At 40.1% G+C, this 24,457-nt stretch overlaps 1 protein-coding gene across 7 annotated transcripts in view; it reads right to left on the reverse strand.

Moving 5' to 3' along the window:
* Window positions 1-304: 304 nt before the first annotated feature.
* The window catches only part of LOC100619755 (mucin-16-like), an 87,502-nt gene continuing 63,349 nt past the window's right edge, over window positions 305-24,457 (reverse strand). For 3 of the 7 annotated variants that reach the window (XM_056820587.1, XM_056820586.1, XM_056820585.1), the window contains exons 17-18: window positions 20,825-20,938; window positions 8,225-18,730 (exon numbers count right to left, since the gene is read on the reverse strand). In XM_056820587.1, the coding sequence (XP_056676565.1) occupies window positions 17,118-18,730; window positions 20,825-20,938 (1,727 nt within the window). In that variant the 3' untranslated portion in view covers window positions 8,225-17,117. The other 4 variants (XM_056820588.1, XM_056820590.1, XM_056820591.1 and 1 more) reach the window with 4 other exon arrangements.

Here is a 24,457-nt window from a genome sequence, read left to right on the forward strand (position 1 = left end):
CTTCTAACTTTTCTAAGATTTCATTCACTTTCTTTAATTGTTTCTTATTTAAATTTTGGCTTGATTAGATCCTAAAGGGGGAAGCCAAGGCCCTCCTCTAGTTTAGTTTACAGTCTATTTCTTCCTGAAGTTCATTTAATTTCTCCTTGTTAAATTTAGAAGCTATACCAATCAGTACATATGTGTTTAGTACTGATATTACTTCATTGTTTATAGTATCTTTTAACAAGATGTTTTAACAAGATGTTAACAAGAGATTTTCTTCCTTATCTTTTTTGTCACAACTATTTTTCTTTTAGCTTTGTCTAAAATCATGATTGCTACTCCTGCTTTTTTTTACTTTAGATGTACAATGAATTCTGCTCCAGTCCCTCACTTTAATCTATATGGGTCACCCTTCCTCAAATGTGTTTCCTGTAAACAACATATAATAGGATTCTAGTTTTTAATCCACTCTACAATCCACTTCCATTTTATGGGTAAATTCATTCCATTCACATTCACAGTTATCATCACCAACTGTATATAATCCCTTCCATCTTGTTTTCCCCTTTTGATCCTGTTCTTTTTTGCTTTCCTTCTAACCTCAGCAGTGTCTTTGCTTTTTATCTCCCCTTTATTTCCCCCCTCCCTCCTATTTACCATCCCTCTTCTCTTGTTATAGTCCCTTCCTATTTTTTATACATTAAGATATGATTTTTTACCCTGGTGAATATGGTTGTTATTCCCTCTCTGAGCCACTTATGATGAGAGGAAAGTTTAAGCATTCCCAATCCCCACCGTTATCCTCCCTTCTTCTCATAGTAGCTTTGAGCTTCTCTGCTTCTACTCTGCTATCTTGACTCTGAAACCAGAAATTGCAAATTATTTTTTAAAAACATAGAATGAGGGCAGCTAAGGGACTCAGTGGATAGAGAGCCAGGTCTTGAGATGGAAAATCTTAGGTTCAGTTCTGGCCTCAGACACACCCCAAATGACTAGTCTCCTCCCACACTTACTGCTCTTTTCCTTGGAGGTGATACTTAGATTCAAGTTTAAGATGAAAAACAGAAACAAAAGATGAGGGTTTTTCAAAAATAGAAGTAAAAGCATTGAATAGAACAGGAAACTGAGATGTCTCTGTTTCTCCACCCAAGATACAATAACCCAGAAAATCCCAATGAAAGAAATCCCTGGTAAGTAGATAGGGGCAGGGTTTATTTTCCATGGATGATGTAATAAAATGTTATTGAGAAATAATGATTCTTTGACAGATTAATAAGTTCAGAATCAAAATGGAAATTTATCAGGAGGAGGTGAAAATAGCATGGGGATAGAGGAAAAGGCTAGGGATTCTGTTGTGCTGCTCAGCATTGAGTAGACTGTCCCTTTTCAAGGGAGGAGAAGCCCAGCTTAGTGATGTGCTTTTTCTTGTTGCTCAGCTCCAAGTCAACCTTTTCTTGGTCCCCATCAGAGTTTCTAGGTTTCTCCTATGTGTGCACAGGTTGCTCACTCCAGTTTCTGAGTCATTCTTCATAGGTCTGGAAAAGAACATGTTGATGGTGACACAGAAACAGTGAGAAAAGTGACAGGAACCCCAGATACAAAGACAGGGAAACTGAGTAGCCTAGCAAAGGCTTTGGGAAAGGCACTTGACTTGCCTGCAATATTGTGAATTTCTTCCATTATGTCTATAAATGAGAGCTTATTAAACCACGATCCCCAATTGAATATTTATCTTGGAAAATTTGTCCTAATCTACACCTCAAAAAAGGAATGAATTTCCTGAGAATCCAAGGGTAAGGGGATCCCAATGATGTATGAGGCAGGGATTGGGCAGACTCACCGCTGCAGGATTCTGTTGGTGGAGTTGAACTTGTCAGATCCAGAAATATCTTCTGTGTACAGCACCTCGGGAATGGTGGTAAAAGACTGGAAGCTTAAGCTAGCAGCTGTGGCCAGAAAGGGAGAGGAATACCAATACTTCAATCCTGGATATCCAGTCAGCACACCCACTAACACCCTGTATTTGATTGTTCTTTCAGCATTCCATTCCCTCTCCACCTACTCCAACCCTAGAATGAACATCTCACATCCTAGACCTGCTGATGCATCCCATAAAGCAGCCTTGCCCAGTCTTCCAATTTTCCCCTTGCTCTATGTCTCTTGAGCTCTAATCCCAGAGTAAAGCATGGCACGATTTCCAGGATATAACCCAGAGATCCAGTGTCTTTGAGCCTGTTGTGCTTGAGAAAGCTATTGGTGCTGGGGATGGAGCTGGAGGGGATGTGACTGAAGGGGACGTGGTTAGCACAGAAGAAGGTTATTGGAAAAACAGTTGTAAAGAAGGATAATTAACCGGATAACTATATGAATGTTACAAGATGGGAAACTAGCTATGAGACAGGGAGACAAGATATCTCTTGGCTTGGATGTTATTACAATTGAAAGGAATGTCAGAGGCCATCTTGTCTGTTCTCTATCTGAGGAAAACAAACCCCTCCACAATGATCTCAACAAATGAACATTCACCAATGCTTTATGGTCCTCAATGAAGGAGCAGCCACTACTCCTCGAGGCAGCCTATTCCACTTTGGGACAGCACTTACTGTTAGGATGTTTTTCCTAATCTCAAGCCATAATTTACATATTTCCAATTTAAATTCCTTTTTCTAGGACCTAATAAGAAGCTTCATCTCTGTTCCATGTGACACTCCTACAAAAGCTTGGAAGCAGTTATCATGTCTTCCTTTCGTCTTTTCTATAAGTTAGACAACACTAGCTCCTTCACATCATATGACCATGAGGTTCCTCACCAGACTCCTTTGCCTTGGTGGTGAACATGATTTGGAAATCCTAAGTCAAAGGGGGCAGGATCAGTCCTGTGCTCCCCCGCCCCTTACACTACAGGGACCTGGGGATGAAGGATCCTTGTGGCAAAAACCCATCAGGGCAGGGAATTCCTACCTAGATCAGCTATAGTTTCCTTTTTGTTCAAATAGGAACAGAGGGATTTATTCCAAATTCCCACAGAGAACATCCTTCAATGGTAGAACTAATTTTTTTAAACTTAAATCTCTGGTCTTTATGACTTAGGGCTTCTAGATGATATGCAACCTCAGCTCTGCCCTTTCCTTGTTTGGAAAGTGCCTGTTTCTTAGAAAGACATCACCTCTGAAAGGCCTGGGGCCCATTCTTCTTTTAAACAGCATATATTTTGCCCACTTTCCATTTGGGACTAGGCCCCCAGAGGTGCCACATTCATAGCCCACATTGAGGCCCACAAAGTCCTCTGTGTGGCAGAATAAGAATAAAATACAATTGGGAAATATTTAACAAGATAAAGGTATTAGAGTCGTTAACATAGGTAATGCTAATCTGTAGTTTTTTAGCCAATATGCAATCGACAGGAATCTGTATCTAGTTTGACACCACTGCCAGAACACAGAATCAACCTCTCTTCCTTACCTTGGGAGCCTCCAGGCTCTGTGGCCCACAGGGGACAACCAGGTGCTACTGCTGGGTCTGGTGCTAAAACCGGAAAAAAAGGAAAATGTTTCAAGATGGGCAGAAATTTCTAGTACCTAAAAGCAGAGAACTCAGAGCAGTTGTGGATGCTCTGTACAAACTCAGGGCCCTATAGGAGAGGAATTCAATATGCACTAGTTCACCAAATGATTTAATCCATGGGATCCAGTGCCTTTGCTGGATGCCCAAGCTCCTGTGAGGAAGGTTGGCATAAGAAAAGGAGTTGAGGTGCCTGGTCTATGACTGACAGAAATAGTTCCAACCTGTGAATCCTCCTCCTTATCCTCCTCCTCTGTTCCATAGCACTGAGGTGAGCTTGTGACTTGCCAGTATCCTTGCTCTCTATCATGCTCCCTTAAGTAAAGATCTAGCCATGTCATGCACTTATTCAGTTAGCTCCAGTGGTTCTCTATCACCTCTAGAATCAAATAGAAGACATTCTGGAGCAAGATGGGCTCTCAAAGTCTATCAAGTCCAACACCCTCATGTTATAGAAGAGGAAATGGAGACCTAGAGAGTTCTCATGACTTGCCTAAGGCCACAGTGGTCGTAAATGCCAGAGGCAGGATTTGATCCCAGATTTGCTGACTCCAGAATCATTTTTGCACCCTTAGCAACTTGACCCTAAACTACCACCTTCTGCCTCATGATGCCCTATTCTCCTTCCCACACCCTATGGTCTGGCCAAACTAGACTCTCTTTGTTCCTAACATAGGGTACTATATTTCTCATCTCCATTCTTTTTCATTGACCCCAACTCATGCCTAGAATGCACTGCTCCTTACCTCTTCAATAGAATCTCTCTTTCTTCCTTCAAGACCACCTTGCAAGGGATTCCTTTCTGATTATTACCAACTGCTAACACTCTCCCATCAACCTTGAATTGACTTTTGAATTTGGGCTACATAAGTGTGTGTATCATACACACCCATCAATGCTCATATAGATGTCATCCCTCACAATAAAATGTGAATGCTTTTAGAGAAAGGATTGCTTCCTTTCATTTTGACTCTACACCCCCATCTCCTAGTACAATAGTTGAAACATAGTTGGAGCTTAACAAATGTTTGTTGAGTAATTTAGACAGTTCATCTTGTCATCTCCATCCAATTTCTAGTAAAGGAAGTGGAAATATTGGAACATAAGGCCATGGCTCTGAGGCAAGAGTGTCTAGAAAGATCTGGAGTCCCATTTCCTTAACTAGAATATTTTTTTCAAAGAATCACCAAATTGTACAATATCAGAACTGTAAGGATGCTCAAAACACATGTAGTTAAAGGACATTCTAATATGCTAGACAAGTGGTCATTTAATATCCATTCAAAGGCTGCCTGCTGTGTCAGAAGTCTTTCTCACAAATTCCCCAAAGCTAAGAAGGCCACTTCTTGAATTCCTTCCTCATACCTTCTGAACACCTCAGGAGAATGGGGAAATTGAGGTATTGAACACTCACGCATTTTGGTGGGGGCCACGGACAAATGATTGTAACCTGTAGAGAGAGAAAGAGATGCATCATGTGAGGAAAGACAAAAATATGAGGAGGGAAATCTGGGGCCATTAGGGTTAGGCAATCAGGTAGTAAAACTATCAGGGCTGGTGCCAGTAGGAAGAGGAAAGGGTCCAGATCAGGAGTCTGCTGCACTTCAGGAAGAACATAAATTTCCACCTCAACAAAGCTCTCCTTGATTGCTTAATTTCCAGATATGTGATGGTTCCTTATATCTCAGGGAAAAGATAAATTCTTCCCAAGAAGCATGGAAAAATCTGGGTCATAACATCATTGGAAACTAGGTAATCAAAATGAAGAAATATGGTTCTCAAAACAGAGAGGGAATAGGGGACACATGGCCAAGCCAATTGAAATTAGCAAATGAAAAAGAAGTTAATTTGTAGGCCTGGGCTACTTACCATTGAAGGAGCATTTATGGAACCATTACTATATGCAAAGGTGTTGGGATAGGTTACTAAGTACTCCAATGGAAATTGATGGTTAAAACACTGAGGAATCACAAGCCATCCCTTAGGTCAATTTCCAGAGAATTAAGTGAATCATATTGGGAGAAAGATAAACTATTTCCTCTGCCAGGGCAGAGGGAGATAGTGCAATCAAGTTGCCAAATACTTACTGCTGGTGGATGTGTATAACTGATTGTTATAACTAAAGAAATATGAAATGAGAGACACAGAAATATATATATATATATATATATATATATATGTATGTATGTATAGAGAGAGGGGGAGGGAGGGAGAGAGAGAGAGAAAGAGAGAGAGAGAGAGAGAGAGAGAGAGAGAGAGAGAGAGAGAGAGAGAGAGAGAGAGAGAGAGAGAGAGAGAGAGAGAGGGAAGGAGAGACATAAATGTAGAAATGTAGCTCTATCTGGGCAAAAGTCGAAAGAAGGAAAGGAGAGATGTTTTGGGACCCATAGGGTTGGTAAAATGGTATTTTCATCATTCAAGGCACTTCCTTATTCAAGAGGAAGGGATTCATGGAGCAAATTTAGTTTAAGAAGCCTAAGAATGACCAAGCCATTTCTGATCTTTAGAAGTAAACCCCAATATCTTTATAATTTTTCACCATTTTGAGAGCCAGTGTTCCCAGGAGGGATAGAAAAAAAAACCATGAAGACAAAGGTTGTCTAAAAGGAAAGAAGAATTTGGGGTAGGCTGGTAATTTTCTGGAAATGGAACCACCTAGAGAAACAAAGGGGCATGTTCCAATTCAAGCTACTCACCATCCACATAGAGGCTTTCATTATCTATCATGTAGGGACCCAGTCTTGTTATTCCATGGGTCTGTTCACTCAGCTCCCAGTAAATCTTCTCTCTGTCCAGGACAGGGATGGAGTAATCTTCATGGTAAGCACAATCGACATCCACTCCTGTTGCTGTCCTATTCTTCATAGATCTGGAAATTGATGATTTAGACATGAGTTATCAAAAACATGGCCCTTCCTGCAAGTCACCTGAACCAGACTAAAATGTAGTTCATACTTCCTCTCTAATTTTAAACTATTGATGATGAACTAACTATATAAATATGTGTGGTTTTCTGAGTCAATATGCAGGGCACAAGGACCTTGATGTACAATTTAGTGAACTTTGTTTCCTTTTGAGTTTGACTCAAATAGTTTAGTTAGTGAAATTTAGTTATTCAGAGAATATTTCTTGAGAGAAATGGTCCACTTGGAAAAAAGATTTGGAAAGAATTGTAGATTTTGAGTTGAAAAGGACAACAGAACCAACCTTCTCATTTTAAAGATGAAGAAATTGAGGCAAAAGGAAGTGAAGTGACTTGCTGAGAAGCACACAGTTTGGTAAAAGTATCTGAGAGAGAATTTTTTAGATTAAGTTTTATTTTTAAATATTTTTCCATTTTTCCCATGTTTCCATGTCTCTATGCTTCATTTTCTTTCCTTCTCCTCTTCAATTCCCCCTTCTGGAGCCAACAAGTCATTCCACTGGTTGTACAAATGGTTATCACTTGATACCCACTATTCCATATTTTTCTTTTGAATTTTTTTCTTTTGCATTTCTACTTCCATAGTTCTTTCTCTAAATGTGGTTAGCATTCTTTCCCATAAGTCCTTCAAGAGGGTCTTGGATTCTTGCATTGCTACTAGTAGCAAAGTCCATTACACTGAGTTGTTCCACAATGGTTTACTTTCTGTGTACAATGTTCTCTTGGGTCTGCTCATTTCACTTTGTGTATCAGTTCATTGAGATTGAGAGAGAATTTGAAGTCTGGTCTTCCTGATTGCAAGCCTAGCACTTTTATCTGACACAATAGAATTGGCAGGGCTGTGTAAATTCATTCATATCTATGTTTACAAGTGTGTATGGGATCTGGTTATTTTCAGTAATTTCTTTATAGAAGTAGAAAGATCATTGGATTTAAAATCAAAGGGCCTGTGTTAAAATTCTGGACCTGACAGTATCTTTGACTCTAGAAAAGTCTCCTTCGGTCTTCATTTTTCATCTGTAAATGAAGAAAGTGGTCCAGATAACCTTGAAAGTCCCTTCTAGCTTACAATTTATCATTCCCTGATTCTAGAGAAAGATAATGTTGATATTTTCTAAGCAGTCCTTCACTAAGCACCACTTGGTGATTCCTAAGTTATTCCTTGTATGTGGAACTATAAAGAAAAAGCAAAAACAGTTGCAACATTGTCTTTGCAAAGTTGTGGGGAAAGGAGTTTTTCTCCACTTGCAAAAGGCTAGAAGGAGCCCAGAATAATTCTAATGGCTTGTTGGTTGGGGTATTTTATCCACCTCAGCTTGGGAAAGAAGGAATTAGAACTGGGAAGTAGAGGAAGAACCACCCTGGACACCAGTCAGATTGGAATGTGCTGCTCCTTGCTATTTGAACCATCAGCTCCCATGACTCTCACCTTAACAAAGTCAGCCTGCATCCAAAATAGTGAGAGCCAAAGCTGTTTTTTCTAAACAAGGAGTTGATCTAGAAACAAAAGGAAAGGAAGAAACTGCTGAGTACCTGGCTAAATAGCAAGCCTGGATACCCAGGGCTGAGGAAGAAAGCTTGGGAGAGAGGAGGTAGAGGAGGTGTGGAGGTAGAGTCTCACCAGGTGTTGCAGGCCATCCTCAATGGAGTTGAATTTGCTGGAGCCCCTTTGACCCATGTCTTTTATGTAGAACAGGTTGAGGATGGTGAATTTGAGGTTGAAAACCTGCAAGTAGGAGCTCTCTGATGCTGTACAGGAGAGAAAGAGAGTCCCATGTCTGAGCCTCAGAAATGTTACATGAATGAAATAAAATGCTTCGTTAACCTTCAAGTTCGATTGAAATGTTGATTGTTATAATCATTATCATTATCATTACTCTGGCACTATAAAAACTTGTGGATTTGGAGTCAGAAAACCTGACTTCAAATCCTTCCCCTCCCACGTCCTATCTTTGGGCCTTAGTTTCCTCACGTGTAAAATGAAGAGGTTTGTCCACCTTCAAAGGTTAGAACTCATTATTTTAAAAAAAAATTGCAAAGAAATCTAAAAATTAATCTGGCAAAAACTAGGGATGAACCAGCATCTTGCATGACTTAGCAAAATGAACTTCAAATTAGTTAGATATAAAGGGTGAAATGATAAAAAAAAACTAAGAGTAATGAGGAAAATTTTAACTTTCAAATTCATCGACTGGTAGACATTTCATGATCACATGAGGGATAGAGGATAGATAGCAAGATAAAATTTACTATGCTGTTAAGATGAAGTGAAAAAATCACTCCTCCCAAACAAAACCAATGTAGGTAAAATTAGAAGGAATGAGGTAATGAGGTGAACCTTTGCTTCCAATTCTTCTGAAAAGGGTCTCCTTTTCAGTTTCCAACAATTCAAATTGGTAAGAGTAAAAGCTGAGGGTGGAGCCAAGGTGGTGGAGAAGGTACACATCCGCATGTGATCTCTATCAAATGACCCTTCACAAAACTGACATAATGCTGTAGAATGAATTCTGACGCAGTGCAACACACAAAAAGATAAACTAAAGTAAGTTTCCAGCACGAACAACTTGGAAGACCATCAGGACAGATGAAAAACAGTGTAGTGGAGGTAAAGGTAGAACAAATTGCACCAGGGCAGGACCCATAAAGGCAAAAAACCTTGGGCACCACTGAAGTAGCAGCAAAGGTCTCTGGAGGATTTGACTATATAGACAAGGTCAGACAATTTCTCAGAAAAAAATTACAATGTTCCCTATGCAGGCTGCAGGTACAAGACTCTTGTTACTCTGCTCTTATACAGAAACAGTTCTCAGTCTGTGGGTAAGATCTCAGGGTGAGGATGAGTGCTAGCAGATACCAGTGCTTATAACTACAGTGGAGCAAGGGAGCTTGGGTCACAGGTCTAAAGGGGGAAAGAATGCATAGGGTTACTCAGAAACTAGAGCAAAGTTAGGAGAGTATTAAATATGTTGCTTACATTATACCACCTATAAAGAACTGAAAGCAGATAGATCCTGGGAGTTAGCTCTGAAGGCAGATGCATATAGAACCTGAAGAGGGCTCTATTCATCACAAGTCCATATCCCAATTTTAACAGTTTTTTTTTTAAATTAAAAGGCAAAGAACAAAAAAAAAAACAAAAAAAGAAAATCAACATAGAAAGTTATTTTTGTGATAAGAGAAAACCATAACACAAACTCAGAACACCAATGCTGTGGCATACAAACTTCCAATAAAAACTAGTTATTGTTCTTAAGGCCCAAAATAATTCATCTGGGAGCTCAAAAATGATTTTAAAAATCAAATAAATGAAGTGGAAGAAAAACTGGGGAATGAAATGAGAGTGATAGAGGAAAATCATGAAAAAAGAGTCAATGGCTTGGTAAAAAAGACAAAATATACTGAAGAAATCAATATTTTTTATGGTTTTAGAAATTGATATTAAAGCAAGAATAGACCAATTGGTAAAAGAGGCATGCAATGCAATGAAGAGATGAACTTTTAAAAACCATAATTGACCAACTGGAACAAGATATACAAAATACAATGAATATAAAAACTTATTGAAAGGCAGAATTTGCCTTATAAAAAAATGGTACAAAAACTTGCTGAGGTTCAGAACTTTTTAGAAAATAGAACTGGTCAAATGGGAAATGAAGTACAAAAGCTCACTCAAGAAAATCATACCATAAAAATTGGAATTGGGCAAGAGGAAGCTAATGACTCCCTGAGACATAAAAAAAAATCAAAATCAAAAGAATGAAAAATGTGAAATGTTTTATTGGAAAAACAACAAACCTGGAAAATATATCCAGAAGAGATAATCTAAGAATTACTGGGCTATTTAAAAGCCATGATCAGAAATAAGACCTAATAAGACTTACAATCAAAACTACATTTCCCGGGAGCCCACTGACTTCCTGTTGTCATGTACTTTCTGTAGAGGATATTAGCGAGTGGGAAGTCCTCTTGGGTCTCTATGTTGGGCTTGCAGCCAGAATAGTGGTGGTGGTAAACTACATGTAGAGATTTTAAATCAACTAATCAGCCATGGGCATGTGGTCTTTATTTTGTATCCCCTTCATTCCTTTATTTCTAATGATCTTTAATAAAACTCCTGAAATATAATATTTTTATTATTGAGATTTAAATTTAATCTTAAAATTCATGGCAAGCAGGAGAAATGAGAAAAAACTCTCAGTATTTTAAAAGATATTCTAGATGAATTTCTTTAAAGCCATGTTTTTCTTGCCAAGGCTTTTTGCCACCCCACCCCTATCTTGAACTCTAAGAGAACTCCAATCTCTCTACCTGAGCTGCTGCCCTGCTCCTGCAAGTTTGTTGGGTTTTTTTGTGTTTTTTTTCTTTTTCCTGTTTTTTTGGAAGTTGCCCTCCCAACTGGCTACTACTAGTTTGCAGAACTTAGGCTAGGACTCTTGGCTGAGAAGAGATAAGCCATTTCTTCCGCCCATCTGCTTGAACCCATGTTCCTCAATCCTCATTGCTGCCCTTGGTTGCTTCTGTCTATATGGTTTGCTCTTAGTCCTTCTCCTACTCCTGCTCTGGCTTTGACTTTGGCCTCGACCCCTAACTCAAAATATATAATGAATAATTTTGATTACTTTAAATTAAAAAGATTTTGCACAAATAAAACCAATTTAACCAAATTTAGAAAGGAAGTTTTAAATTTTGGGGGCATATTATAACAAAATTCTCTGACGAAGGTCTAATTTCTTAAATTTATGAGGAGCTAAGTCAATTGTAAAAAATTGACAAATGGGCCAATTGACAAATGGTCAAGGGACACAAATAGATTTCAGATAAAGAAATCAAAGCTATCAATAAATACATGAAAAAAGTGTTTGAAATCCCTCATAATTAGAGAAATTAAAATCAAAACAATACTGAACACACATCACACCTAACAGATTGGTCAATATGACAGTAAAGGAAAATAATAAATGTTGGAGGGGATGTGGCAAAATTGGGACTTTAATGTACTGCTGGTAGAGTTGTAAATTGATCCAGCCATTATTATGGATGGCAATTTGGAACTATGCCCAAAGAGCTTTAAAAAATTCATACCCTGTGATCCAGTAATTCCACTACTAGAATTGTATCCTACAGATAATAATGAGAAATATTTGTTCAGAAGTATTCATAGTTGTGCTCTTTGTTGTGGCAAATAATTGGAAAATGGGGAGGGTGATGGTATGTCCCTCAATTGGGAAATGGCTGGACAAATTGTGGTTTATGATGGTAATGTATTACTGCTGTGGGTGTGGGTCCAGCCTCAGTCACAACTTCAGGGTTTCCCAACCGGTGGTGAATGATCAGTCAAAATAAATAACAAATCGAAAACAGCTCAATCATTAAGGCCTTGGGACTGCTTTGCATCTGATAGCTCCTCCACCATGCTCAGGCTTGGTTTTTATTTTTATACCCATTTTCTCGGCAATCAAATATATTACCTAACACATATGTTAAAAGAGAGATAATTTGAAAAGTGAAACACTAAGTTTTAACAAATCATTTGATTAACATTTTATATTCTTGTATTGTGATTACAGACAGAATAAAGGTTGCACACAAGATAAATAATTTTGTCACAGGTGGCTTAATTTTCCCATTACCCTGTGAGAGGTTTTGAGCTAATAAACAATCAAGGAAAATTACTTATTGCTTTTAATAAAATGGAATTAATTAATCAACAGTTCTTAAAAGATAATTCAACAATCATATCATTGAGGTTGAGGGGTATGGGGAACACAATTCAAATTAAATATTAGACTGGCCATTTCTCAGGGTTTACTAGGGTGTTCCTGAGTTACTGATTTGTGTAATTGAGTCACTGAGGCATATTGAAGCTTGATGTACTTGTACTTATTGCATGGGCCGCTATGATTGATTTGTGTGCTGGCTCCATTAGAATGAGAAAGTTTTGTACTTGGCTTGTAGCTGCGGTTTTACTGAGAATTATGTGCCAAAGTAAAAGTTAACCCATGATAGTCTTTTTGGGAGTGGGTTTAAGTGTCTGATCTTTGGCGAAGATTTGGGGAATAAGGGTACATGTGTTTTGCTCTTGTATTATTTCTTTTGAGACTAGGGGGAATAATAATCATGTCAATTCCATAGGTAAGGGACATTGATGAGAGAGGTTATGCAAAGGGGATAGAGTGGGCAATCACATTTCGCCAAGGACCACTCTGTGGTCTCCTCAGCTACCATGCATGACTCTGTTAAGACTTTGTGGCCTGTTGGCTCTCAGAAGAATACTACACTGTGTTGTAAGGAATGATGAACTGGAGGATTTCTATTTCAAATGGAAGAACTCCAGGAACTGATGCAGAGTGAAATGAGCAGAACCAAGAGAACATTATACACAGAAAGTGAAACATTGTGAAACAATTCAATGTAATGGACTTTGTTAATACAAGACAATCCCAATGCTCTTCACATCAAGTGAAAGAACTGTGGGAGTAGAAACACAGAAGAAAAACAACCAATCATTTTTTATGTAGATACATGATTGGGGGTTTGTATTTTAAAAGATTACTTTATTGCAAAAATGAATAATATGGAAGTGGTATCAGTGATAACATCTATATATCCCAGTGAAAGTGCTTATTGGATCTGGGATGGGGAAGGAAGGGGGTGGGGAAAGAAAATGAAATATGTAAACAGGGAAAATATTTTTAAAACAAAATTAATTTGAAAAAATGAAAACAATTTTCTACCCAGAACTAAAAAATGTTATTTTTTTAAAAGTTAAAGTTCATGGCAGGAACTAGGTATTGATCTAAGTATCTCCCACCCTATACTAAGATAAGATCAAAATGCATATATGATTTAGATATAATGAGTGATCCCAGAGCTAAATTAGGGAAACATAGAATAGTTTATCTTCCAGATCTATGGAGAAGGGAAGAATTTAAGACTGTAAGAGTAGCATGCAAAAGATGAGACATGGAAAGTTGAAGAAAACATGATTGATGGGCAAAGACCATTGGAAGCAGGGGAGCATGGGAGTAGAAGAGGGATGGGGAAGAATGCCAGGGAAAGAAGGGTCTTTTTGAGGCTTGATCTCAAGAGGTATTCTTGCCTTGCTGGAGATCAGCCAAGAGCCAGCTGAAAGATATCCAGGAGTTTCAGCCTTGGGACTACTCAAGAAAAGATTTATAAGTGCCTGACAGCTGAAGAGAGATTCAGATCCCATCAGACCTATAGGGGCCTCAGACTCAACAGCCCCCCAGTCTAATAGCACCACCTGCCTTATCTTGCCTTAATCCCCAAATATTCTAGTTTATCTTAAAAAGACACTAGGAAGGGGAGGTGAATTTCTGGTTTGCCCAAGGTATCCAGAAAGAAGGACCTCGTAGGCTTTAGATAAAGGGACACCACTAACCTCAACCCAAACTGCCTGCTTCCAGATATCTTGTGTTTATTAAACCAATTCAAACCACAATCAGATTGGAAGAAAGGGATTTATTCAAGGAAATTTGAGGAAGCTAATTCTCTGAGGTTAGTGATCAGCCATTGCAAAGTGCTGGTCAGGAATTCCCACTGAGCCATGAACTGAGGAGAGGCTTACAATTCTAAAACACTCTGCCTATTAATTCTGAGGCAACCCTCCTATCACTCAGTAGGGGAAACCTGCCCCTAACTTACTTACACTGGCACATCACCCAGGATCACCATTTCCCAGAGATATTCCTCTGCTATCATAGACAAGGAGAAGAGAGTGAGAGAGTATAACAGGAGTCATTCCACCTTGGCTCCTACCTTTCCTCACTCATCCATCTATCTGTAACAGCTCCCTTCAGATCAACAATTAGTAGGCAAACAATAACCATTACAAGATCAAACAAGAAACAGAGAGAATTTTAAGATATAAAATGAATAATTTGGAATTGAATTAAAAAGCTTTTGTATAAACAAAACCAACGTAACCAAGAGTAAGGGGAAACAACAAACTGGGGAAATTTTTTTTATAACAAGTTTCTGTGATTAAAGTCTCATTTCTCAAATTTATAAGAAAACAAACAATTCTCCAATTTGGCAAATGGTCAAAGGATGTGAAAAAACAAATTTCTGGTGAGGAAATCAAAAGCTATCAATAATCATTTGGAAAAAATGTTCTAAATTAATCTGGATTTCAGAAATGCGAGTTAAAAAAAAAAACCCAGGGGTACCATCTCATACCTATCAAATTGGTCCATGTGACAGTAAAGGAAAGTGATAAATTTTAGATATTAATATGGCAAAATTGAGACACTATGCATTCATTGTTGGTGGAGTTTATGATCTGAGCCAACCATTCTGGAGGGCAATTTGGAACTATGGCCAAAGAGCTAATAAAATTGTCCATAGTCTTTCATCCTGTAATACCACTACTAGATCTATATCCCAAAGAGATAATTAAAATGGGGAAAGGATCTACTTGTCAAAAATATTTATAGCAGCCCTTTGTGTGGTGGCAAAGAATTGGAAATTGAGGGAATCAATTGTGGAGTGACTGAATGGGGGTATGTGCTGGTGATGGAGTATTATTGTGCTATAAGAAGTGATAAGCAGGATAATTTCAGAAAAAGCAGGGAAGATCTTCATGAACTGATGCAGAGTGAAATCAGCAGCACAGGGAGAATATTGTACACAGGAACAGCAATATTCTAAGATGATCAACTGTGAAAGAAAACTACTCTCAGAAAGGCAGCAATCTGGGACAGGTTTGAAAGACTGTTGACAAAGGATGTTTTACCCCTCTAGAGAAAGAAATGTGGGAGTCAGTTGCAGATCAAAGCATACTCCCTTTCACATTAGCTTATGTACAGTTTATGTAGCTCTGGTTTTATATGAGTATTCTCTTATAAAAATGACCAATGTGGAAGTATGTTTTACATGATAATACATGTATAATCCATTTCAAATTACTTACAATCTCTCCAAGAGGGGGAGAGAAGGGAAGATGGAAGACAATTTGGACATTATAATTTCAAAAAACATATATTGAAAATTGTTACTAGATTTAATTGGGAAAATATAATATCTTTGAATAAAATTATTTTTTAAATAACATTAAATTTTAAAAGATAAAAGGCATCGGAGACTATTAAGCAACATGCTAATCAGATGTGGCTTATTTCTCAGCAATGCTGAATGACAGCTTCTCTAACAGCATAGGCAATTTTCTATTGGAAATAGATGTCTGAACAAGGCTTATAAACAAGAGCAATAAGTAAATTAAGAGAGGAATATTCAGTCACAACTGAATAAAAGGATGCTTTAGGGATTTTTTAGTAAATGGGACATACTTCCCTTCCTTGAATTTTCTTGTCCAGAAAATGGCTTGATGGTCTGCCTCCAATCCTCACCTAAGATCATCCAGAGGCATTTGTCTCCTCATCTTCATCTCTATCCCACTTAGAGTTCCAAACTTGACCTTATTCACCAGAGTTTGATGGGCTGCCAGGAGTCATGTGGAGACAATGACATCAGAGAGGTCCAGTTTTCCAGTTCTGACCTATGACCAATTCCAGGATCTCATGGCTACAGTAGCCTTTGGAAACACTCAGAGGCCATAGCATCATAGGACCAGGTCACTGAAACCACAGAGCTAGTATGTAGGAACCAATGCATAAACTAGTGACCAAGAAACATGCCTGGTTGAAGAACAATGCCTCAGAAAAGACAAGACTTGGAGGTAAATGCCTGGGATTTGATACTAAAACGGTGGGCCAAGTGCAAGTAATCACCAAAGGTCCAAGTGAATTATTAAGCCAAAATGAGAGAGAAGGTTGTGGAAACACACCTTAAAGGGAAGGTCCTAGAGCCATTCTTTTCCTCTTTTGCAAGTCAAGGCTGATAGAGATAAAATGATTTGCCCATATTTGCCTCATTCACCTTCCCCAAGTTCATTGCCTTTGGATCTATCTTCATTACTGACTCTTGACACCAGGACCTCTGTGGCTCTGACCATAGAATTAACTAGCTGGTATAGTAGAGAGAGTGCTGAGTCTAGAGTCAGGAAGACCCGAGTTCAAATTTAACCTAAGAACTCATTAGCTCTATGCCCCTGGGAAAGTCAATCAGTCATTGCTTGCCTGTTTCCTCATCTGAAAAATGGGGCTAACTATACCACCAAATTCTTAGAGTTGTTATGTGGATCAAAGGAGATACTATTTCTATAAAAAATGCTTAGTCACAGTGCCTGGCACATAGTAGATGTTACATAAATGCTTATTCCATTCCCCTTCCCTTTTCCATAGGCAAGCAGTTGGTAGGTGTAAAAGATAGATTTTGAAGACAAATTTTTCTAATAAACTGGGATCTCACCAATCTACTCACTAGATCAAAGCAATCAATTAGTTGCCATTGATTAAGTGTTTATTAAGTGTCCAGCCCTGTCCTAAATACTAAGGAAGTAAATAAAAATTTAAAAACACATTCTTTGCTCTTGGAGAGTTCATATAAAAACCTTTCCCAAAGTGGAAAGAGGCTTAGCCATTCAAAGTGAGGTGCTAGGGCTAAACTCTCTTCTTGACCCTGGAGAATAGCATAATAGAGTGGAAAGAACAATGACTCTGGAAGAAGAAATCCTGAGTTCAAATCTCACCTGTGATTCTTTCTACTTTTGTGTCATAGGGCATGCCACTTAAATTCTCGGGGCCTCAGTTTCCCCATATGTAAAGGGAAAGGGAACGTCTATGATTTTTGTGCTGGAAATTAGACTCATGGAGTCAGTCCTAGGGGGAGCTGGTCTCATGTTCTTGGTCATGGGGGTAACCTTAGATGAGGTTATAGTAGTTGAAGAGTGTGTGCTTTGCCATGTAGGAGTGCTATCTGTCCCAGTGAGGGTGAGAGCCCCAGCTTCAGCTATGGTTGATGAAAGAAGGACTATGCTTTGTCCAGGGAGAGTCACGGGCCTACTTGTGGTGGTAAGATGCAATGCTGAACTCACTTGAGAATCTGGGCTCATGGAAGCCATGGAGGTATCACCCATCATCTTGGCTGGGACAGTCTTAGCTGTAATTTCTGTGGCCAGTGGGAAGTCTGAGGTCTTCTCTAAGTCTCTAGTTAAGATTTCATAAGCTAAAGTCACCTGTGGAGTTGAGCCAGGAGTGGTACCTGACATGTTCAATACACCTCCCATAGTAGCAGCTGAAGACCCAGGAGGTCCAGGCAAAGAAGGGGTCAGCAAAGCACCTGTGCTCTCTTCCATTGTGCCCAGTAGATTTTGGTTAGGAGTGATCTCAGGATGGAGAGAAACTCTGTCTGTGACCTTGCTGCTGAAGATGACACTTATGCTGTCAGTCCCAGGAACATTGGAGCTCTTGTCTTCATCCTTGTAAGTAACCCCTGAAAATGTTACAGGAGATGAAGTAGAGAATTTGGATGGCAACATGGATATAGGATCAAGGCGATTCATGGTAAGATCTGTAGCTTCAGCTGAATTTGAAGACCATGGAACCACTGTTCTTGTACCAAGGAGAGCCCCAGAGATGCTGCTGATAGAGACAGCAGGTGCTGGTGTAGTCAACACCAAGTATGAGTCTGTCTCTCCTCCCAGCCTTGTCCCTGTAGTACCTGTGGTGTGTGGTGGAGAGGTATAGACAGCTGGCTTTGGACTGGAGCCTTCCACAGGGCTTGACATGAGGTCAGCAGTGCCCCCAGAAGGATGAAAATTGCCAGGGATGAGTGTGCTGATATCTGACTCTGTAGTGGTGCCGGGTCTACTGGTCTCCCATTCTGGGGTGATGCTGGGGGCCAAGCTATTCTGTAAATGTCCACTTTCTCTGCTGCTAAATTCAGTCACTGGTCCAACAGAGAATGAACCCTCAGCAGAGGTGGGCTTCTTAGGCTCCGGAGTGAGAGGTTCAGCTGGGCTTGTCCAGACTCCAATAATGGCAGTGCTTTTTCTACTCCCTAAAGAGGGTGAGGGGATAGTTCTGGAGTAACTAGTCCCTTCACTTAAATTGAGCAGAGAAGTAGAGGTCATGTCAGGTTGAAAAGTTACTCCAGGACCTGTGAAGAATATGTGCTCCCTCTGGCTTATTGCAGGGGTGTCTGAATTCGCTGAGAAGGTGCTGGACTCTGTTTTATCTTCTGCTGGTCCTTCTATAGGCAACAATGGGGTATTTGTGTCTTCTCCAGATGGTGTTGGAATAATGCTGGGAGCAGTGGAAGGTAGGGCATCTGAGCCTGGCTCTAGTGTGGTATGTCTCATTGACAAGTCTGGATCTGGTGTGGTTTCTGTGGCACTTATGGCTGTTGGAAATGAAGAGAGAGGCACAATCGAGGTTATGTCAGTTCCTGGGGCTGAGACAGCAATACTGAAAGAATCAACTGGAGTGGGCCATGGAGTAAAAGGGGTACTGGAACTCTCTCCAGGAGATATTTCAGCTACAGGTGTATCTTCAAGGGGTAGAGAAGAAATTGTCCCAGATAGGCTGATGTTTAAGGGAGCACTAGAGCTACGGCTAGCTGTGGGTTCTACTGGAGTCATGGAAAGTGAGGGCCTTGCAATTGTCATGGTGATTCCCGAGGATATCTCAGATGGAACTGAGTTTTCAGTGGGAGAGGACATAGTTCTCCTGTGTATCTTAAAGATGGGGTCACCTGTTCCAGTGGGTGCAGTGAGAAGTGGGGCTTGAGTGGCTGTGGCTCTTGGAGTTGTATCCATGACACATATGTCTGTTTCAGTGTCTGAAATGGAATCTCTCCCAGTAAAGCCAATTATAGGGATACTGGTAGAGTCTGTTGGTTCTCTTTTCTGGTCAGATCCATTCACTTTCTTCAGTGTCCCTGAAGTCTCAATAGAGAATCCCGTGACCAAAGATGTTAGTTATAGTTAGTTAAAGAGGTTGATGGGGGAAGTTTGGAGTCATTAGGACAGAGATCCCCAGAGCCTGTGAGAATTTCATCCTTCCTGAGAAGAGTAACAAATCCCCAACCCCTGAAATTAGCACCTTCTCCCTGACAAGTTCTTTCAAAACAAAAAGACTGTGACAATGATTAGGATCTACTTCTGCACTAGGGTGGCCACCATGAGAAAGTATTAAATAGGATGAGACTGATATAGAGATGGATCTGTCCTGTCATCAGGCCCTCAGATGAGATAGGGATCTGTAACCTTTAAATTACTCCACCCCACTTAAACCTTAATTTAGGGGAAGCTAAAGTTGTAATCTCCTGATTGAACAATGAAGGTACTTAGTTCTCACCTTATAGTGAAGCTAGAAGGTTAAGCTAAGTCTACTTTTAGATCTTAATACAAAAAGGTGTTAAGTAACTTTAAAGGTGTTAAGTAACTATAAAGGTTAAATTAATCAACGAAGGTCAAGTAACTAATAAAAGGTGAACTTAACAAAGAAGTTTTAATTAACTCAAAAATCTAATCAAAAAAGGTGAGAATAAAAGTATGGGCAGTCCTGGTGAAAGCCTTTGATGTAGTTGGTAGATGTGAAAGATTAGAGGAGGAGACACAGGGGTGAAAGGTCTATATATTTGGGATTTTTCATCTATAAACAAAAAAAAACACCTTCTTTCCCTGGAAAGGTGAATCTGGATGATCATTTCCTGTGAGCAGCCTGGGCATCACAGTTCAATCCTGGAACTCAGCCTGGAGGAGCTCACTCAGACAGCTTCCTTGAGAAGGTCTCGTGGTGAGTGATAAGACTGACTTCCTTTTCCCTTGGGCTCAGGGAGGCCCCTTGGCCAAGGCCTTTAACTCCTGCCTGGCTCAGCCTGAACCAGAGCAGTTTAAATTAACTCTTTCCTCTCCCTCTCTCTTCTCCTTAATTCCTTCTCTCTCTATTAATTTAAATCACCATAATTTCCAGCTGACTTGGGTATTTTATTATTTGGGATTTTCCCTGGTGACCAAGTAATTTACATTTTAAGTCACAACACTAAAATTATCCTTTCAGAATTTCATGCTCAGACAAACTGCCTGACATATACCTGCTCTGGCTAAATGGACAATGAAGTAGTAGTAATCATTTGTTAAGACCCTATTCAGGGTTTTAGGTGCTGGGCATACATAGGCAAAATCATAAAAGAAGCCTGTCCTCTCGTAGCTGACTCGTATCATGGTATATTATATGTATACACACAGAAATAGACAAAATCCTCCACGAGCCCTTCTTCCAAAGGCTGGTATCACAGCATACTTCAGGACAGAAAGTAATGGGACAGAGGAAGTTGCCAGGTCTTACATCTTAATGCCAAACTCCCCCAACAGTGAGTGTCCTATTCTCAGACTATGAAGATGAATCCATATCATATCTCAAAGCTGGAAAAGAAGGGCCCAGGAGCAAGGATGAATAACAATATAATAGAAAGAAAGAAATAATATTTTACCCATGGCACCTAGGGTGGATTCATAGGTCAGGAGGCCACTGGTCACTGATGTCATGTCTCCTGGCACTCCATGGTCTGGGATATAAGTGATGGGCCCTACAGCAATCTCATTCCCTAGAAGAATAAATGAGAACATATATCTCAGGAGTGGGGGTAAAAAGGACATTATGTTGTCCCCTTATATTCTGAAGGAAACTCTAAAATATGTACCCTCTTTACTTCATCCTTCATCCAGCAGAGAATCTCTCTAGTACTCCCATTTTCTCATTTTTTTTCAAACTCTCCAGATCTAATGAGAGCTTTCCTACTTCCCCATCTGGAAAAAGCCTTCATTTTATCCACCTTTCCCTGAGAGCTATCATCTCCTATCTCTCTTCCCTTTTGTGACTGAAATCCTTGAGGAAGCTCTCTATAAAAGGTGCTTTCACTTCTCTTCTTCCTACTCTGTTTTTAACTACAGTCTGGTTTTCAAAATCATTCAAGTGAAATTGTTCTCTCCAATGGTATTAACAATCTCTTAATTGCATAAATCTCTCAATGGCTCTTTCTTCATCCTCATTCTTCTTAAGCTTTCTGCAGCCTTCGATACCATCATCCTATTCTCTTTCATTTTTATAACAAAACTCTCTTGGTTCTCCTCTTACTTGTATGACCACTCTCTTTAGTCTCTTTTGCTAGATTCTTATCTAGCTTAGGGGTGTATGAGGTGCTCAGGGAGGGGTAATATCTCTGGTATGGAGGGCTTGTCGTGCCCTTCTAGGGCAGCTCTCCAGCCACTGACCCTCACCTGACAACCAGCTCTCACTTGTGGCTCCTAGTAGCTGCTAGCATGCCACACCCTGGGCAATGGCTTCGACAGGCTGGCTAAACCTTGTGAGAGTAGCCATCGGGTCGATGTCGACCCCTGGTGAACTAAGGCTTTGCTCACCCAGAATGTGAAGACTGCTTTGGTGGAACAGGCGGAAGAAACCAACAAGAAGGTTCAACGGCTGAGATGGCGATGCAGCAAGGCACTGTGGAGTGCTTAGGGTGTGATGGAGCACAAAAAAGACAACACGGCCATCCAATGCAGCTGAGGAAGTCTCCAAGTGTAACGACTTTTCGTGCCAATGGACCCAGGCTTCCAACGCCAAGAGAGTGCGACTGTCTCTGTGCATTGACTTTTCCACTTAAATCTTCATGCACAGGTGTCTTTGTGCACAAAAATGCACAAAGACAATCGTCATCCTCGGTTCGAGAGACAGCCAACATATCTAGCTCATGAATTAATGTAGGTGCCCTATAAGGCTTTGAGCTGGGCCCTTCTCTTCTTCTATAAGATTTCCCTCAGTATTCTCATAAACTATAAGATTTAACCATCATCTCTATACTGATGATTCTCAAATCTGGTCATCCATCCCTTAACCTCTATGGTGATCTCCGGACTTACAACTGCTATTGAATAACTGCCTGTTGGAAATTTTGAACTGTGCATCTTGTAGACATCTTAGCCTCAACATGTCCAAACTTAACTCATTGTCTTCCCCTCAACACCTTCAACCCTTTCTAAATTACCTATGGCTATCCAGGATATCACTGTCCACTCAAATCATCCAGGCTCACAAGCCAAGTCATCATTCTTAAAAAACAAAAAAGTCTCATTTTTTCTTTAATGGAAACTCTAAACCAGAATGGCAAGAGGTAGGCAACCAGGTCATTGTTGACTGCTTACCTTTCTCACCCACCATATTCCAATGAGTTGACAAGATCCATAGATTTTGCTTTTATCATATCTCTCCCATATCCTCTGTGTCTCATATAACCCTGTAATTGCTCTGGTATTGGCCTCATGCCTTAACTATTGCAGTACTTTTCTATTTGGTCTCCCTGTCCCAAGTCCCATCTCACTCCAGTTCCATTCAACTGCAAAAGTGCTTTTCCTAAAACCTAGGTCTGACCATGTCATTCTCCTACTCAATAAACTTCAATAACTCCGTATGTATTGCTTTAAGGATAAAATACAATACCCCATTTAGCAATCAAAGCCTTTCATGACCATCTCCTCCTTTTTTTCTGTTCTTCTTATATCTTATTCTTACTTGCCCTGTAACCCTCTCCTTTCTCTTCCTTGCACTCACTTTGCGATCTCAATTCAACTTTGGCTATACCAAATTGAATATATTCCTACTGTGTTGCACCCAGTTACTTTATATTGATACTGCAACTTCAAGTGGGAGTGGGGTTTGGGGGAGGATAGAGAATGTATTTTCAATATATTAGCTCACTCTGGGGAGGGGCCATTCTCAAGTAAAGCTCTGCTGTATAAACACAATGGCTGCAATTTTTATGAATATATCCATATGTCATGTTGTAATATTTGATCTTTGGAAGAAAAATCTGGAATACTTTCCTCATTTCCCTGAGTTTCTTCAAGTCCCTGCTAAGAGCTCCTCTGCTTCTTAGGTGATCCTTCTAAATTCTAGTGCCCTGCTTCTCTTGAATATCTCCAACTGATCTTGTTTTTAGATTGTGTGCACATTGTTGTTGTTGGCATATTGTCTCCCCAATTAGACTGTCAGCTTCTTAAGATTAAGGGTCTTTCTTCCTATACCCTGTGCTCTGCAGAGTGTGGGGAAACAGAGCAGACACAATGAATGGTATTCAACTCACTGACACTGATTCTGCCTAAGGAAATTTTCCCTATGTTGCTATTATTCTACAGGCTCCATATATGTTAGACTCAATACTAATCACCACAGAAGGGTCCTTGTAGCTCAGGGACCAGCAGAGTGTGCTACTATAGAGAGATGAGGGATCCTGAAATGCATTCACTCACCCAACAGGTGTCATACAAGGTCTTAAGTATACCAAAAAAAGCTCTAAGAGGGAAATGGGAGGGAAAGTGATTTCCCCTGAGATGTTAAGCTCTCCTCCCTGGCCACATCTGAACCCCATCCTCCAGTGCTAAAGAGGAAGCCTGATTCAAGCATTCTTCCTTAGATAGAGCAAACAGGCACATGAGCAAAAAGAGAAGTTGCCTCTGCCCTAGCGCTGCTGCCTTTTGTACTGTGGGAGCTGGGCTCAGCGAAGCTGATGTCCAGCTTTCCTTTGTGCTAGCTGGGGTCAGGATGATAGCGAGAGTTGATGTTTCTCCTGAACTCATCTCAGACTCTACTGTCAGGCTGGCTAACCTGGAGTTCTCCAATGAGGATGTAGCCCCAGGTGAGCCTGTGCTTGTGGAGGCTGCCCAAAAGGTAAAGGCAGAATGAGGCTTGGCCACATGATGTTGAGTTCCTTTTACCAAGGACTCTTTCACCAATAGGGGTGGCTTGTTTCCCCCTTTGATGAGTGCCTGGCAGTCCAGGAAGGTGAACTTGATACAATCTCCATATCCATGCTATAGAGGCAGTGATGTTTGACAGCAGAAGGATCCTGGTCACCACAGCACTGATCTTCACTACTGAAGCAATGCTGGCCTCCAGGGTAGCTGTGTTCTGATTTTCAGACTCCTGGCCAGCTGTCCCTGGTGCTCAAACAGTGACTTCAGAAAACATTTTAGAAACAAAGGTACCTAAGCTAGTCTGTACTCCCATTGAGTTCTCAAGTCACTTAAATTGTGCCTTCATGTTTTCAATTATAAAATGAGGATAATAA

Source organism: Monodelphis domestica, chromosome 3 (assembly GCF_027887165.1).
Source record: "Monodelphis domestica isolate mMonDom1 chromosome 3, mMonDom1.pri, whole genome shotgun sequence".
Taxonomy (NCBI): Eukaryota; Metazoa; Chordata; class Mammalia; order Didelphimorphia; family Didelphidae; genus Monodelphis; species Monodelphis domestica.